The sequence below is a fragment of the Salvelinus alpinus genome, chromosome 33 (genome assembly GCF_045679555.1).
Source record: "Salvelinus alpinus chromosome 33, SLU_Salpinus.1, whole genome shotgun sequence".
NCBI classification, from domain to species: domain Eukaryota; kingdom Metazoa; phylum Chordata; class Actinopteri; order Salmoniformes; family Salmonidae; genus Salvelinus; species Salvelinus alpinus.
The window spans coordinates 19,270,365-19,287,629 of NC_092118.1; the positions used below are offsets into that span (position 1 = coordinate 19,270,365).

The 17,265-nt window shown below is 41.3% G+C and overlaps 3 protein-coding genes across 10 annotated transcripts in view; 1 reads left to right on the forward strand and 2 right to left on the reverse strand.

Annotated features, from left to right (window-relative positions):
* Positions 1-2,128, forward strand: part of LOC139563062 (unconventional myosin-Ie-like) — a 57,321-nt gene extending 55,193 nt beyond the window's left edge. For all 3 annotated transcript variants that reach the window (XM_071381325.1, XM_071381323.1, XM_071381324.1), the window contains 2 exons: positions 57-226; positions 391-2,128. In XM_071381325.1, coding sequence (XP_071237426.1) covers positions 57-226; positions 391-467 — 247 coding nt within the window. In that variant the 3' untranslated portion in view covers positions 468-2,128. The remainder of the gene's footprint in view (positions 1-56; positions 227-390) is intronic.
* Positions 2,129-2,305: 177 nt separating this feature from the next.
* On the reverse strand, positions 2,306-5,495 carry LOC139563064 (G2/mitotic-specific cyclin-B2-like). 2 transcript variants are annotated; one of them, XM_071381332.1, is made up of 7 exons: positions 4,435-5,492; positions 3,798-4,058; positions 3,535-3,693; positions 3,228-3,464; positions 2,929-3,069; positions 2,672-2,782; positions 2,306-2,554 (listed from the first exon to the last, which is right to left on the reverse strand). In XM_071381332.1, exons 2-7 carry the CDS (start codon positions 4,020-4,022, stop codon positions 2,438-2,440), a joined length of 990 nt encoding a protein of 329 aa, XP_071237433.1. In that variant the 5' UTR covers positions 4,023-4,058; positions 4,435-5,492; the 3' UTR covers positions 2,306-2,437. The 2 variants fall into 2 exon arrangements, with proteins under 2 accessions (XP_071237433.1, XP_071237434.1); XM_071381333.1 differs by lacking the exon at positions 2,929-3,069 and having other exon boundaries at positions 4,435-5,495.
* A 3,031-nt stretch (positions 5,496-8,526) lies between these two features.
* The window catches only part of LOC139563063 (E3 ubiquitin-protein ligase Arkadia-like), a 50,883-nt gene continuing 42,144 nt past the window's right edge, over positions 8,527-17,265 (reverse strand). For 2 of the 5 annotated variants that reach the window (XM_071381327.1, XM_071381326.1), the window contains exons 5-15: positions 16,097-16,285; positions 15,610-15,962; positions 14,005-14,266; positions 12,912-13,272; positions 12,636-12,761; positions 12,307-12,424; positions 11,750-11,830; positions 11,457-11,552; positions 11,089-11,181; positions 10,489-10,592; positions 8,527-10,083 (exon numbers count right to left, since the gene is read on the reverse strand). In XM_071381327.1, coding sequence (XP_071237428.1) covers positions 9,963-10,083; positions 10,489-10,592; positions 11,089-11,181; positions 11,457-11,552; positions 11,750-11,830; positions 12,307-12,424; positions 12,636-12,761; positions 12,912-13,272; positions 14,005-14,266; positions 15,610-15,962; positions 16,097-16,285 — 1,904 coding nt within the window. In that variant the 3' untranslated portion in view covers positions 8,527-9,962. The remainder of the gene's footprint in view (positions 10,084-10,488; positions 10,593-11,088; positions 11,182-11,456; positions 11,553-11,749; positions 11,831-12,306; positions 12,425-12,635; positions 12,762-12,911; positions 13,273-14,004; positions 14,267-15,609; positions 15,963-16,096; positions 16,286-17,265) is intronic. The other 3 variants (XM_071381328.1, XM_071381331.1, XM_071381329.1) reach the window with 3 other exon arrangements.

Here is a 17,265-nt window from a genome sequence, read left to right on the forward strand (position 1 = left end):
TTTATTTTCTTTGATAACTAAGGCTCGCTCCTGTTGTCTTTCTCTTTATTCCTCAGTGTCCAAAGACAGTCGGTCAGTAGACCACCCCCAGGTGGGGGGCGACCCAAACCTGCCCCCAAACCCAAGCCCCAGGTGCCCCAGTGCAAAGCCCTTTATGCCTATGATGCTCAGGACACAGATGAGCTCAGCTTCAATGCAGACGACGTCATCGACATCATCAAGGAAGGTAATATACAGGAGGCAGAAATCATACCGTCATCGCACAAAGGGAAAATTATTGGATTTTGTTTGGTGCGGGGTGCACAAAACATTTGCAATTTAACGCTTTCACATTTTAAAAAAATGTAACACTTTAGTCCCACTGTAAACTAAGTCTTCTTTCTTGATCAGATGCTTCTGGCTGGTGGACGGGGAGGCTACGGGCAAAGCAAGGCCTGTTCCCCAACAACTACGTCAGCAAGATCTAGGAGCTGCATGAAGAACAGCTGACTGTCAATCACCAGGAGAGAAGTACAGACCGGAGATAGAGCTACCAAACAAAACAGAGATTTTGTGAGACCGAGAAGAGAGAAACTGACATTTTCTCCACTCCTGCATTGTAGCCTTCTTCTGGATGTAACTTCCTGTTATTCTGGACAGACAAGAGGAGCGTCAGGCTTGCAATGAAGTTCTATTTTTATGGGGATCTGAGGACAATACTTTTTTGTCCAGGGGCAAATTGCTACTCAATCCCTGTGAGCACTGAACAAAACTATTTATTGTATTTATATAGCTTTCTACATTCTCCCTTCCCTTTTTCACTTCGCTATGGTTTCATGGTGATATTTTGGATGCATGATATGTGGAACCAGGTTGTAATTACATTTCTCATTTTGGAAATGAAAGGGTTTTAACATGAATTCGGGGTTGTTTCCAAGAAGCCACTGTCTGTTTTAGTTCAATATAGTTTTCAATGGGGATTTGTGCTGCTAAGATGAATTTACAGATGGTATTGGCTATAGAAATCTGTTGACAAATTTCTGCATAAAATGGACATTAATAGTTCATTGCACTGTGATTTTATAAACTTCGGCAATGCATTTCCCTAGAAAAACAATGATCGAATGTGTTTGTTAACCAATTCTTATTAGTCAACTAAACGGATGCAATCACTTTCGGGAAAAGGAAATGCAGTGTGACAAATTTAAATGTCTTCAGGAATCTCCCCGCTCTTATTTCCAGAACTGTAGGGCCACACTGTATATTGTCTGGTTTATAAGCACTTTATCAGTAGCTACAGGTACTAACTTGGACAGACTTAACTCCTGCCACAGCTAGTAATCCTTGGATGTTTTGAAAGATTGCCAAACTAGATGGGCCTAGTTACTGGAGGATAATTTGTTTACAGATCTAAAATGCCTGTATGTGCATCTTTTGACATTTAGGAATTAAGTCAATACTTTGTTACAATTTAAATTAAGTGTTTCACTGCAGGATTTAATTTTTATTCAAAGTTCTCTGCTTTTGATATTTTCATTTCCATGTAGATTTAAGTGCACAGTATGGGTCATTAGACGGTGAATGGCGTTTCTTTCAGGTGAAAGTAAAAATTCCACTGACTTCACACGCTCTTTTCTTTCTGGTTTCCACAGCTTTTATGCATCATCAAATAATTTAGGTCTGGATTCAATCCATAAAAGCATCTTGGACGCTCTGTTGAAATAAAGGTAAATCCCGATTGAGCCGACATGACGCATTTGCCATTCACATCTTCAGCATTATGGATTGAAGAGAGCCCTAAAAAAGCTTTTTCAGGCTTGAGTTGTGCAATATCAAGAGTCAAGCATGTACTAAATCTGCATTATAAAGTAGATGTTAGTGTTTTTTGCATAAATGCTTTAACTAGCCTCTTTATCCTGTTCTGCCCTAGCTGGTTAGGAAACTCCTTTCCCTAGTAATTATCGTGTCGACAAAACTGTACATGCAAACAGATCTGGGACTATGCAACATCCTGGTGTAGCTGTGTGTTCAGGAACACTGGGCTATAAATCCTGCAGTAGGAACAAGCTGTTCAGACTAATGAACTTCATGATTATGCTGATGTAAAGTTAAATGTCTTATGAATAAAAATGGCAGGTCCATATGGTTATTGGAACAAGTTATTGTACTTTGACTACAGGTGGCGTTTACCCGTCGATACTCCGTAAGAATAAAATTGAAACCACCAGGCTGCGTGGCTTTTAATGACATTTTCAACAGCAACTAAAACTGAATTGCTACACAGCCATGTTTAAAAGCATAACAACCAAAACACATCTAGATTATATTTAAAAGGGTTCAAAACAAGGTTTATTTGTACAAAGTTAAATGTACTTAAAAGCAGCAGTCCAAAAAGGCCATCTCACAACGGATTTTCTTAAAAATAAAAAGTGCAGCAGTCCACATTCACATCATGACATTAGGGTTTAGGTTCTGGGAGCAGAGCAGCAGCCATGTCATTTACAAAGGTAGACGTCAGCTGAGGGATGAGGCTGATCCTCATTAGTCGGCTGCTTGCATACTTGTTCTTGACAGCCTGGAACACAATTACTCAATGTTTTTTTCCAAGAGCTAACATGTATCAATTTACCCAAAGCCAATTGCACAAGATTAGATCACTACAACAAGGTCAAGCCATCAGAGGACCACTTACCTGAAGCTTTGTTCTCCCTTCATTGACAGAAACTATGTTTCTGGCGATGTGCTCCATGATTGGCTTGAGGTGGTTCTCATTATAGGTAGAGTAATGCTCCTGTGTTGGAGTCTGCACAGGGAGTAGAAACAATAGTAAAAACATCGACCATATCTGTTGCTAGCACCAAATCAGTTAGAAATGAATTACAAAATTCAACCTGGTGTCTGATACACTGAGTGGACCATGCCAATAATTGCCACCAAACAGTACCGTACCCAGTTGAGCTCATCAATCAGCAGCTGGGAGAGGCACAAGGCAGCAGCAGCAATCTCAGAAGGGTGGTAGTGCACCATGTCATAGTCAAATAGGGTCAGTTCCATGAGGTATTTGGCTAAGGTGTGCTTCTCAACATCAGCCTGAAAAGACTGGTATTACTGTAACCTCCTGGTAACCCGTCAGTGGTTGGCTTTTCCACCTCTAACAAATAATTGCAGTTAATGTTGATGGGGTGATTTGAATAACCACACCCATAAAGAAAATTGTATGAAAACATGCATGTCATTGAGTAGCCTACATTGCCAGCCTTGGAGGCTCTCCTGAGGAAGTGTAGGGGTAGAGGCCGTCCAAGCTCAAAGTTCAGACTTTGCAGAATCAGCTGCTCCATCTCCCGAATATGGGCCTTGGTGAATGCATTGTCTGTGATGTAAACAAAATCGCAAATCTCCGGGGAATACATCTCTTCATACTTGGAAGCCAACAACATGGCAGTCACACCAACCAGCTGGAGCTTCTTGCGGCCAATAGTTTGCACCTAGATAGTAGAGCGGGTTAAAAAATATATATAAACATGGATACACCATTTTATTTTTTACAAGGCTTACCTGAAGAAAGCGATCCAGGACGGCCACCGTCAGATAGAGAGTCTCCTGCAATAGCTGGAACCTAGAGTGCACCTGAATCAGCCAGTCAATCAGGAGAGCACGCATGCGTCCATTGATCTCATAGCCATTCATGTACTTGGGCCGGACAGACTGCTGGGTCTGTTGCGAAAGACATTTCAAGATTGTCTTAGAGACCAGTACAAAATATTTAATGAGTCATCACCATGTTAGCCTAGAGAAAAGAAAAAAAATAAAAAAGTTACCTCAAGGCGCTGCAGATATCCATAGATATCCTTTATATATTCAGAGCACAGTTGTGGCAGGTCTGAATCCCCTTCGTCAATGTCTTCTACAGCAAGCAGAGCTACTGAGAACACCTGGCACAATGCCTCTTTCATGGACACATTAGCAGACACTTCAGGCTGAGGAACTTGAGGCACTGGGGAACGTTTAGGCCAAACAGCTGCTGGCTGGTCTTGTTGGTTCATAGATTGTTTGGTTGAGGCCTTGGCAGGAACAGTCTTCTGTAGAGAGTATAGAGAAGCATGTTTGAGAACCTTTTTTTATTTTACCTTTATTTAACCAGGTAGGCCAGTTGAGAACAAGTTCTCATTTACAACTGAGACCTGGCCAAGATAAAGCAAAGCAGTGTGACAAAACAACAGAGTTACACATGGAATAAACAAACGTACATTTAACACCACAATAGATAAAGTCTATATACTGTGTGCAAATAGCGTAAGGAGGTAAGGCAATAAACAGGCCATAGTAGCGAAGTAATTAGAATTCAGCAAATTAACACTGGAGTGATCGATGTGCAAGTAGAAATACTAGTGTGCAAAAGAGTAACTAGTGAAATCACAGACAATGGACCAAACAACGCCGGGTAAGACAACATACCTTGAACGGCACCGCTTTGCTGGCATTGGGAAAGTTGGACAGCTCTCCAAACACAGCCCTTCTTGCTCCAGTTACGTTTGCTTTTCACATTAGTGTTTGGTTGTCTGCGTTCCTTAACCCCCCCCCCAAAAAAAAGTGAACACAAAACATATTTAATTAAAAGAAGTCGGCAGTTTTTGTCATGTTAGCTAGCAAGCGAAGGCTAACTAACGACAAATTATTTAGCCATGCGCAATTACACTAGGTAACCTTAGTTTACCTAGCTAAATGTTTTGGCCGATTAAGTAACTTTATTTTAGGCAAGGCATACGCTCGTTTGCCAGGGTTTATTTCCTAGTTGCTTAACGTTACCTACTAGATAGCAAATTGGCTAGCTAACTAAAAGATAACTATATATCGCCAGTAACGTTAGCTGTGAGTAACATGCACACAAAAACACATTAGCGAATGACGTCACACAGTCACAATCAGAACGGATATCTATGATAAGAACCAGAAAAACTTTCCTCTCGGTGTAAATTGGTTTCGGGAATGAAGAATTTGTCTTATATATTTATTACAACAAGATCTCTCAAGTAAGCCCACACCTTCCAATCTGAGTTCTGGATAAACGTTGTGATCATTCCCAAAACTAAGCTGAGTTTTCATTAGTGTAGTTAGACCACTGGGAACGGCTTTGATCACAGAAATAACTCTGAAAGGTATTGGAAACTCTTTCAATGTTATAAGTTGTTCATATGTGAGAATATTACCCTTGTTGTCGAAAATATCAAGAACAAAGTCAATATTCCTCTCATGCCAGCTGGGGTAGAACAATGACTTATTCCTTATAGTTATGTCTGAATTATTCCCCAAAAGAGCTTTATGTGGGGAAAAATTGTGCAGGAAACATATTTTCCAGGCCATTAAAGCTTGTTGGTGAAACCTAGCCAATTTAGCAGGTAATCTTTCAGGAATATAATTACATTTCAGTAAAAATTGAAGACCTCCCAACTTATTAAAAACATTATTTGGAATGAAATACCATATTGAATCAGTATTGATCAAACATCTTTTCAACCAGTTTATCTTGAAAGTGTAATTTATGTCAACAAAATCCAACACATGCTTATTCTTGACGTTGTCTGGAAAAATGCATGGTTAAGGCCGTACAAATACTGTATACCAAACAAAGTTAAGTAAGTGCATTTCAAAATTTTACATAAGATATATCCATGTAATTCTATGATATCCAAATTTGTGGCTATTGATGATATCTGCGTTTTCTGTGAAAAAGAAGGTGAGAATCTGTCTCACTTGTTCTTTGAATGTAAATTTGTGTCAGAATTTTGGAAAAACCTTGCAAAATACTTATTTACCATTATGAACACTGCCTATGTTTTTGACATGAAAGATATAATATGTTACCATTGCAATGATAACAAGACCACTGAAATGATTGTTAATTTTTTATTCTTGTTGCCAAATACTTCATACACAAACAAAAATTCTATACCAAAATTACATATTTCTATGATTGAATTTAACTATCTTATTAAAACATTATCCCTTGTGAACAACAACGAGAATAACATTTTCCTGAATCATTATAATGATATTTTTTCAGAGTGATTACAATTGCACTAGAATTGTTTTTTATTTTTTATTTCACTGATATTTTTTGTATGTTTTATTATTTTATTGTTAATACCTGCGTTCTGTTTTGTATGCTGTAGAAATGTAAGTTGTTGATTTGTATTATGAATAAAAATAAAGAAAAATCTATAAGAACCCCCACCCGATTAAACCACGAACGAACGAACACCCCTATCAAAGGGTTTCCACTAGTTACCACAGCTACAAGGTCACAATTGGCTATACAGTCAAAATTCATGAATACAAATGGTTAGGTTTAGGCATACGGTTAGCAGTGTGTTTAAAGTTAGGGTTAAGGTTATGTTTCAAATTACATTTTAAGAAGATCAATTGTAGAAATAGGCGGGTTTTATGACTTTGTGGCTGGGGTAGCTAGCTAGTGACGACCCAATCAAAGAGAAATTGACACTACTCATCCAAAAACGACACTTTCCTTTTAAATTACAAAAAGCAATGCCATTTGAATGTCATTTGAAATGTCATTTGAAGAAAAGAGAGAAAATAGTTGCATCAATGTTTGCAACACACACCATACCATTTACACAACCTTAGGCCCCAGGTATCCTAGAGCGTTGGGTCAGCAACCGAAAGGTTGCTAGATCGAATCCCCGAGTTGACAAGGTAAAAATCTGTCGTTCTACCCCTGAACAAGGCAGTAACCCACTGTTCCTAGGCCGTCATTGTAAATAAGAATTTGTTCTTAACTGCCTTGCCTAGTTAAATAAAGGAAAAATAAAAAGTGTCTGCAGCTTGGATTTATTGCTCAGCAGAGGCCACATTTCAATATTGCTGATAAATCCACTTGGCCAAAATAACATTCTATGAATTGACCAAATTGCTAATCTTGGCTACTCTAATTAAGAAACACTACACATGGTCTTCCCTGATTGACGAGTAGTAATAAGTAAGGGGAATATTCATAAAATCTACATAGAATGGATAAAATACGTTTTTTTATTCTTGCTGCAGGCTCTTTGGATACATGGATGGATACTTCAGTTAATCTTTACTTGATTTGCCATAAGGCTTATAAACAGATTATAAACCGTTTATATGCCTTTTACTGTCATGGCACAAACAATTTTTTGGGGGGGTGAGTTGAATAGGCATTTTTAGTACTGCTATATTACATCCACAGTACCTTCAGAAAGTATTCATACCGCTTGACTTATTCAACATTTTGTTGTGTTACAGCCTGATTTCCAAATAGATTAAATATGTTTTTCTCTCACCCATCTAGTGAAAACATGTTTTTATAATTTTTTGCTCGTTTACTGTAAACAAAATACATAAATATCTAATTTACAGAAGTATTCACACCCTATGAATACATGTTACAATCACCTTTGGTAGCCTTTAAGGCAGCAATTACAGTCTTTCTGGGTAAGTCTCTAAAAGTTTTGCACAACTGGATTGTTCAATATTTGCCCATGATTTTTTTCTAAATTCTTCAAGCTCTGTCAAATTGGTTGTTGACCAATGCTAGACAACCATTTTCAAATCTTTCCATAGATTTTCAAGCAGAATTAAGTCAAAACTGTGACTCGGTCACTCAGAAACATGTACTGTCTTCTTTGTAAGCAACTGTGTTTTAGGTTATTGTCCTGCTGAAAGGTGAATTAATCTCGGTGTCTGGTGGAAAGCAGACTGAACCAGGTTTTCCTCTAGGATTTTGCCTGTGCTTAGCTCCATTCCGTTTCTTTATTATCCTGAAAAACTCCCCAGTCCTTAATGATTACAAGCATACCCATAACATGATGCAGCCACCACTATTCTTGAAAATATGGAGAGTGGTATTCAGTAATGTTGTATTGGATTTTCCCCAAACATAACACTTTGTATTCAGGACTAGTAGTTCATTACTTTGTCACATCTTTTGCAGTATTAATTTAGTGCCTTGTTGCAAACAGGATGCATGTTTTGGAATATTTTTATTCTGTACAGACTTCTTTTCACTCAGTCAACTTCCCTGGTCTTTGTGGTTGAAATTCACTGCTCAACTAAGGGACCTTACAGATAATTGTATGTGTGGAGTACAGAGATGAGGTAGTCATTCAAAAATCATATTAACACTAGAATTGCACACAGAGTCCATGCAACTTATGTGACTTAAGCACATTTTTACTCATGGAATTTAGGCTTTCCATAACAAAAGAGTTGAATACTTATTGACTCAAGACACTTCAGCTTTTCATTTTTAATTCATTAGTAAAAAAAAATGTAAAACTTAATTCATTCCACTTTAACATTATGGGGTATTGTGTGGAGGCCAATGACAAGCAAATCTAAATGTAATACATTTTAAATTCAAGCTTTAACACATTTGGAAAAAGTCTAGGGGTGTGAATACCAAGTGTTAACAATATTTTTGTCAGTAGATCCCTCTGAATGTGCAGTTGTGAAATATGGACTAACATGCATAGGTGAACGGTAAGGCACAAATAAACAGACACAGGAAAGAGTTCTAACTTTATTAATATTATTTTAAAACTAATATAAATCCCATGGAATATCATCCCGGTGCCATTAAGTCTATGAATGCATGGATACCTGCCATAAGTACTGCATTCCAACACTCCATTCAAAATTATTAATTTTTTCCAAAACTCAGCAATCAGAGTGGAAATACATGGCCTCAGCGCACTCTCTTTACAACACTCCTGTCTGTTCTCTCCTGTGCAAGTATATGCAAGTTAGCAAGTCGAGAATAATATTAGTGTTATCTTTTCAATGGCAGCAGAGAGAAATTGCTGCTGCACAGCTACAGAGACAGAGAGACAGAGAGAGAAAGTGTGGGTAAGAACAATGATCTGGGACGTAAGAATAATCAGCTACTTATTTATTATTCTGAGCTGAGCGCTGTGTATTTCCCTCTGAAAAAAGAAACGGAGGATAAACGAAAAGCAAGGAAAAACCAACGCCATTCCCAGTTTCCAAACAACAGATATCCCCAGGTTGTAGGCTCATGTGAAACTGGTTGCATCTGTGGGCCTGAGATCCCCTTATAGAACCCAGTTTTCCATCTGGGGCCTGTCTGAGGGAGAAATCCAAACAGAACACAGACTGTATCCTCAGCAGACCTCAACAATCATTCCATTGAAAAAGAACAGTCAAGAACAGATGTGACATTCATTTTCTTTTTCCTTAAAATACATTAGATGACGTGTGAATGGTGTTTAGTCAAATCAAGGTGGTGCAGGAGAGGTGTAAGACACGCATGTGCATTTTCTGGGAGGTGAGGTGAAGTTTGAGTTTATTCCCACTCTAGAAATACTGGGTGAACATGAATACAGCAGCTGATCAGTTTAACATGATATTTTCCTAATTAAGGAATGTCTTGATTTACCTTCTTAGAAATAAAACGTCTTCCACTAGCAAACCACATTGTCTAAACATGAATTAATCAATACAATGATCGGTAAAATGAGTCCTGCAATGTTTTTAAATGGAGGTTAACGTTCTACTTTAGTAAAGCAAGGCATTAGGTATATAGAAATGCTTCTTTACTAGAGCAGCTATCCTCACCTGCAAGTTGTTAGGCTATGAGAAGCCCACAATATATGTGCAAAGAAATGCATTGCGAGGAGCCATGCAAAAAATAAAACAAATAAAAATAAAATATGACACGAGGAAACAATCAAAAGCTACATAAAAGCTTTATAAATACAATAACATTTTAAATCCTTAATGGAGATGTCAATTCTAGCAGTATTGTACTGTGTGATAGCTGGCACTCTAGGCTCAACGCTTTTTTAGCCTGATGTTTTTATTTTCTCATAGTGGATCTGCGCAGGTAATTCATGCCCTCTTTGGTTGACTGCAGTTCTGAAGAAAAATTCAAACAAAACAACAAATAAAGAAAATTCCAACAAAGAGTTGTTAGAAAAACAGCATCAACTCTCAACGGCAGACAACTGCGCCTCGATGTCCACTCTGCAGATGGGGCACTTCTTATTGGTGAGGAGCCATTGGTCTACACACAGTTGATGGAAGAGATGCATACAAGGTAGGCGTCTGTGGAAGAGAGAATATATTGTTAGACATAGACTTTGAATTCCATCTTCATAATGAAAAAATCATGTGAAGTTGGAATGAAATGACAATGAATAAAATGTTTAATTTGGTTTGCTGAAAGATGGAAAATTATCATTCATACATTACAGTTCTTACATTATTATACCAACAGAGGGCAGAAACTCTTAAACTCACTTGATCACATGAGCACATATGTTGAGCTCCAGAAATGTCCTCTGAGACCAGTCATTTTCAGGCACTCAAAGGATTGGCTTTTCTGCTGATTACTATACTTTTGGGTGTTGAGAAAATCTCCACGGCATATCAAGAGAAAATGTGGGAAAGGAGTGGTCGTTCTCACACAAACAGCCCCGCATTAAAAAACATGCTACAGTATAACTGTACCTGACATCCTCCCCTTCCTCCAGTATTGACAGACAGATGGTGCATTTCTCCTCTGTGTCTTCGTCCGCCCCCTCATCTTCTTCTTGCTTACCATGCAGCTTTCTCTGTTAATGAAAACACCATTATAGATACACAGCACCACAGTTTCCACAAAGACAACTTTTATTCAAATTATAAAGACGTATTACAAACAGGGAATGGCTGAGACCATTCTATGAGGGTTACTGTCAAACACAATAAATGTATTCAGGGTTCACAGGGTGTAAACATTACAGCTACAATCCAACTTGTGAATAAACTATCCTTTATGACTGATAGAGGGCTTACTGTATACAGTACAAGCATTATGAGGGTGAACACATATCCCTATGAGGACACAGAGAATGGTCATTTTGTCCTGGCTACAAAACATGTCATGTCATCCCTATGGATCAAGGTAATATGGATTTTTTTTTTTTTAATAAATAAATAAATATAAAACAAAAAAATCTATCAAATGTTTCTACTGCCGAATCCCCTTGCCCCCAAACCTACTACCATTAACAACTATAAATGAGCAGAGACATGTTTCCAAATTGAATTTGTTCATTTTTTTCTCACCGAGTCGGAGGTTGCGTGCATATTTTTCCCAATAGTTGCCCATGCTTCAGGGGTTAACTGTTCGTCAATGTCTCGCTCAGTCTCCAACACCTTCTGTATTGGGCAGCAGGTTATTAGGTTACTTATTTAAATACATTTGGAAACCTAGATGGAATCTTTCCCTACAATGTTTTCTAAAGGCTGCAACTTTGGTTGAAAGGGACACTTTCTAGTTTCTACAGCATCTGAGGAGCACAAAATAACCACCGAGTGTGCACTCTGTCCCAGAATAAAATCTTGTGCAGACATGCACAAAATGCATCACAGCAAACTACATTAAACAGGATATGTTCTGAAACACACACACAGTTTTATAGGAGTGCTCTCACCTTTTTGTACTTGTGTGGGTAAGTGCACCTCTCTATGGTTCCCTGAGAGGCCCCTCGGTTCACAGTCCCCAATCTCTCCTCTAAATGCAGCAGATCCTGAGGAAAAGGGCAGGAAAACAACCCAACGTGAGACTGAGCCAACTCAGTTCCACACAGCTCATAAGCCACAGCCATAACACGCTCTCAGCTCCTTCATAACTAATTACCAGGGCCAGGAGAGTTTCCTCACCACCTGACGTGTGCAGGAAAAACTCCAGGCCCTAGTTACTATATCTTTACTAATCGAGTGTTACCTCATAAGTTCGTCCAAATCCAGTCATTCTGGATGAGATATAGCGAATGTGCGGGTAGGTTACTTCAGACATGCCAGTGTGCTGTGAGGGAGGCAAAACAATTCCATGGAAATATGTTCACTTCAGTGGAGTACAGTCATTTGTTTCTGTAGGCTACAGTTCATGAAGCACATATAGGGATATATAGCATTATTAACTAAGTCTGCTGACACTGCTTGACTTGGGAATAAAGTCTGGTTAGCATTGCCGAAAACGGCATTTTTGATAACCACAGAAGTCTCACAATTTCATATCTTCTGACATTGTACATTAACTTTTAACATCTTTTCAAAGGGGCATCCATTGATTTCAGGCTGCTGGTTATGTTGAATATGCACTTGAAATGCCTTACGGGCCACCATTAATTGCCAATGCATTATTCATGTGGCCCAACAAACCATCCTTGAAAAAACAGATGTTATAAATAGAGGACTAGCATCATTAATCCAAGCCATACTTCGAAATTATTATAATGTAGGCACGTGTGCTTAGAGTGAGGGTGCCAGTCGTGCACCCACCATGAAGGGGATGGGGAAGTGGTGCAGTCTTGGGGGAGGGTGGTAGTGGGGCAGGTGAGGGTGTAGGTGTCCTGAAGGATATGGCGCCACGGTCACTCCAGCCTCGATACCCAGCTCCCTACAGAAGAGAACCAGACCAACAACAGTCCTTATCAACTCATAGACATTGACATCACAGGTGCCATTTTAACAGTGAAGATGAGGGCATACATGACTGACTATATCCTTTGCACACAGCAGGCCACATATACGTCGGTAAAAAATAATAATAAATACTCTTGGCCCTACACGCAAGGCACTGGCCCTCCACTGCTCTAAATGGTACTAACCATGCAGTCCTCTGCTCAGATTGTCGTGGGTGGGACGACATGGTCTGGGGCACGTGGATGTGGTGGCCATGGCCGTAGTTGGGGTGCATTCTGTGGGGGTGTGGAGGGGGGCGCTCATGTGCTCGTCTGGAGAAAGGAGAAGAAAGAGAGGTGTATCAGAAACATGAGATGGAAAACACCATAATATTGTCCCTGTAATCAGACAATTGGAAGCTACTGTCTGTGCTAGCAGTTGTGTTGCTGCCATCAGACGGGTTGGACAGAGGCTACACTCACGTGGGGTGTTGCATCATCCTGCGTCTCTGCACCTCCATCCTCTGCAGCATCTCGTGCTGGTGCAGCCTCTGCACAGAGGTCCCCAGCGCGGGCATGTGGTGCTGCAGGGCCTGGTGCTCTGTGGGCAGGTGTTGGGGGGCACTGGAGCCTGTGAGGTGGTGGGCAGGCAGAGGGGCAGGGGGGGGTGGGGGCACGGCGTGGCCAGGGGGGTGGGAAGGCAGGGGCGTGTGGAAGGGATGGATGGGGTGGGGGATGACGTAGTCACCCTGTGGAGTGGGCTGAGGAGGGGGAGGAGGGTTACCATGGGAATGGGGGCAGGTGTTAGAGGGCTGGTGGTGCAGGGAGCGTGCCAGGGGGGCGTCTGGGTGTCAGAGAGACAGAGTGAGAATGGTGGGAGAAAGTTGAGAAGTAGTTAGTAACACGTTACCAGATCGCCTTTAAGTCCCATTCCTAATGATGACACCTGATCATCATCAGTTATGACTCTCCTCACTGAAACATGCTGCCTGGCAGTTCCCTGTGCTGAGCAGGTCTCCCACCTGAGACCCCGGACAGACCCAGCCTCTGTCTGTCTGTCTCCCTCCCTACTGCAGAGAGAAGGGGGATGGATCAGGAATGACTGTCTGACATGACAGAGTGTAGGCACTAGACAGGTGCGCCAAACAGTTCCTATTATCCCTCTAAATATGGCTGCACCAGGGAGCCCCACCACACTCCTTCTCATTCCACACAGAGCTATTCTGAGGAGAAACAGCAATTAACAGGGCCTGTTTGGTAGCACACCCGCAGCACTTAGCACATTAAACATCAGGTGTTTCTCTTAATTACTATTAGCACTGGGTTTCAAGAGTGCTGTTGTCGGCATAATCTTTCAATGTCTGGTGGTAATAGTTACTGTATGTATATATCCTAAAGGCTCACGTGTTTAGTACAGTAGTATGCAGGTTCTGCATGGGAATAATACACTATAGTTACTACTGCAGCATTTAATTTTCCTATCAAATCAACATTTAAACAAAAGAAACCACAAAATTATATCACCTCCCAAAATAAAAGGCCATTTCCCTTTTGGTGCAGATGTAGTTCTACTCACAGGAGGGGTGCATGAAGTGCCTGCAGGTGGATAGCTGTGGCTGTGGCTGAGGCTGGGCCACCATGGCTGAGCTGAAGGAGTCCACCACTGCGCTGGGCTGGCTGGGCCCTGGCCCCGTTGCATTCTGGGAGTTGTAGGCAGTGGGCCGCGACGTGGAGCCTGGGCAGCACGGGTCAAAGGCTGAGGTGCCATGGAAACTACCGGCCCCGCTGCCCCCGCCGCTCCGCAAGCCACTGTTGCTCAGGTCGACCGGCAGAGTCTGCTTGGGAGGGGAGAGACAGAGATAGGAGGGTTGGAGAGGAGAGGAAGGGAATGAAAAGGAAAGAATAGGGGAGAGAGATACAGGGAAGGGAGGTATGGAGAGAGTAGAACCAGAATATGATGTTATGGTGCTACTGTCTGACTTTGATCTCTGTAGTGACAAAATATATAACTAACCAGCAAAACACTAAACTAAAACCACAGGGCTTCATGGTCCAGCCAGCACAAAGCACAAGATACAAGTACAAGACAACAGGCTTTACAGACTAGACTGCAGTAAACCGGCTGAGAAAATGAAATCTAAGTGATGGAGTTTCAAATCATAGTAGCAGCCATCCCTCGTTGAATTATTCAAATAAATAATCATATTTAGACTGATGCATAAAACATGACTTATTCACCTTATTCAGGCAGTATGTCTCCTTTCTCTGAGCTGTAGCTGAGGGCGGTACCTACATGTAGGCCAAGCCCATCAAAGGGCACAGCATTTTGCTTTACCCATGCAACTACTTCCTCCTTTTCATGGTAGAGACCTGACGGCCCAGTTTTGAATACTTGCCCCAGCCCTGCATGAATTATGTAGGAATCAGAGAGTATCAAGACAGAGAGACGGAGGTCTATGGAGGGAGCCCCTAACCTGACCTGCAGACACAGCCCTCTCAACCCCAACCCAACTCATTACACTTTAACCACACACTGCTCCACTTTGATGGTAAATAATACAATTCAGCAGCTCCTAACAATTAGCAGAATTTTAACTATTCAGCAGTGAATCTGGCTTCAAGGGAGGCTGCCAGCTAGATCCTTTGTAACATTTTTGTTAAGATACCAGTTATTTGTCTGTTTCAGTTCCTATTCCATTTTTTCCTTCTTAATCCTTTTTAAATCACCTTGAATCTGATTCATTGGCTAGTGCAGATATTGACGGAGCCTTTTGTTTAGATACACAAAGACTTGGTCAAAGATACATTTGAATGCGATGGTGCCATCTGCCAGGGAGAACATGGCTTACATAGTTTACTAAAACTATAAATTATTTCTAATTTATCTCCAGCTATTGTGGGAGGAAAAGGCAGCCTTTTATCTCCTCAAATTCTATTCATTTTGCCTACTTTTATAGATTTGGGGCAAAAAAGAAAATGATAAAATACTTTCAAGATTTAAGAAATCAAATTTTTAATATGGACTATATTTATAAAATGTTACTGCTATAAGAAATGCATAAATTCTCTGGTCGATATATTAAAGTTGGGGAAGCCAAAACAGGAAGCAGAAATAACAGCCAAACCTCCAACAATGCTACAATGTAAAAAAACATAACAGGGTGTTGATGCTCAGGCCTACCTGGTCGTGGTATTGGGTGGAGCTGCTGCTGCTGATCCCTCCCCCTCTGCATGGTGCAGGCAGGGCAGTGGGCCTCTCTAGGGGGCAGCTGGGCTCAGGAAAGGGCAGAGTGGGTGGAGGTGGGTGCTGAGGCATGTGGTGATGGTGGTGGTGGAAGTGGTGGGCGTGGCTGTGCTGCTGGGAGCCCGGCTGCTGGGAGGGCTGGGCCTGCAGGCAGCTGGAATGGCCCAGGGTCATGTGACCAGGGGAGGGCCCTCCGCAGGGGGAGTGCTGCGGGCAGCAGGAGGGTAACCTGGGCATGGCCGCACCCCCACTCTCTCCTGCCACGCCGGATGAGCCTCGTCTGCTCTCATCTGATAGAGAGATGGAAAACACCTTTAAGCTTCAATCATTATTCATAGATGACCCACAGGGAAGATTACTAAACTTATAAAAGGCACACAAGGTTGACATCATGGCTTTCTGGAGAGTCTATGGTCTGTCTTACCCTCCGTGCCTGCGGTACCCCTTGGCCCCTGTGCCAGCGTGCTGTCTGGGGCTTGACCAGGGCAGCTGGTGGAGGGGCCCGGAGCATCGTGGGGCTCTGAGGTAGAGGTATGATGAGAGGAGGATGAAGAGGAGGAGCTGACAGTCTGAGGGTGAATGCTGTCAGAGGTGGATGGCACGACAGAGAGATCTGAGGTAGGGAAGACAGACAAGTAAACAGAGTAAATAGGTGGGAATTTATTATGTAGCACACATATCCATCTGTGTATGTGTGTGTGTAGCAGGGTTTCCGTCAGGAAAATGTGGCGCCGGACATTTGACCGGCAGCATTTTAATTTACCGGACCCATACGCATTGGGTGCATAACCTATTAGGGCGTCCACCCAAAGTGCTCAGAGTGACAGAAATCACTTATGGTAATTCAAAAAAACAGAACATGCAAGTCAAGGACGCAATAACGTGCAGTCCTTCTTACCAAATTCTGATGTGCACTTTAAAGAGGTTAGAATAACTGTCCACATTTACTTTTCCTCAGCTAACAAGACAAGTAAAGAACAGCAAAATCACTAGCCTATGTCAATCTACTATCCCCCATAGTAGAACATTGACCTATTCTATTGGTCAGCTTGTCGAGAAAGAAATAGCCTATTCCAAAAACTCTGGGACAATTGCGGAACGATAGATCCCAAATTCATACAACCAGTATGCCTAGGCTACATAAAACAAACGTTACAAAGCAATGAGTCTTATGCAACAGATTAGAACATTTAGCTTAAAATGTTGATAAACTATTATTTGCGCAGCAATGCGCACAAGGCAGTAAGCAACGTGCGAATGTTTGTTCCATAACCCAATTAGCGGGAAAACACTTGTCAAAAGGGCACGTGATTGCGGAAATTTAGAAAGAGGGGAGATCTAATATGCAACAACCTGCATGGTTTGCTAATATGACTAGGATTGTGCCTTTGGCTACCGGAAAATGAAAGAAAGTTTATATCAAATGATTGCCTTCACGGATATGGTCTGATTTTGGATAGGCTACTTTGAAGCAAATTAAAACTTGCCTCATACAATGGCTTGCAAAAGTATTCACCCCCCATGGCATTTTTGCTATTTTGTTGCCTTACAACCTGGAATTAAAATAGATTTTGGGGGGTTTGTATCATTTGA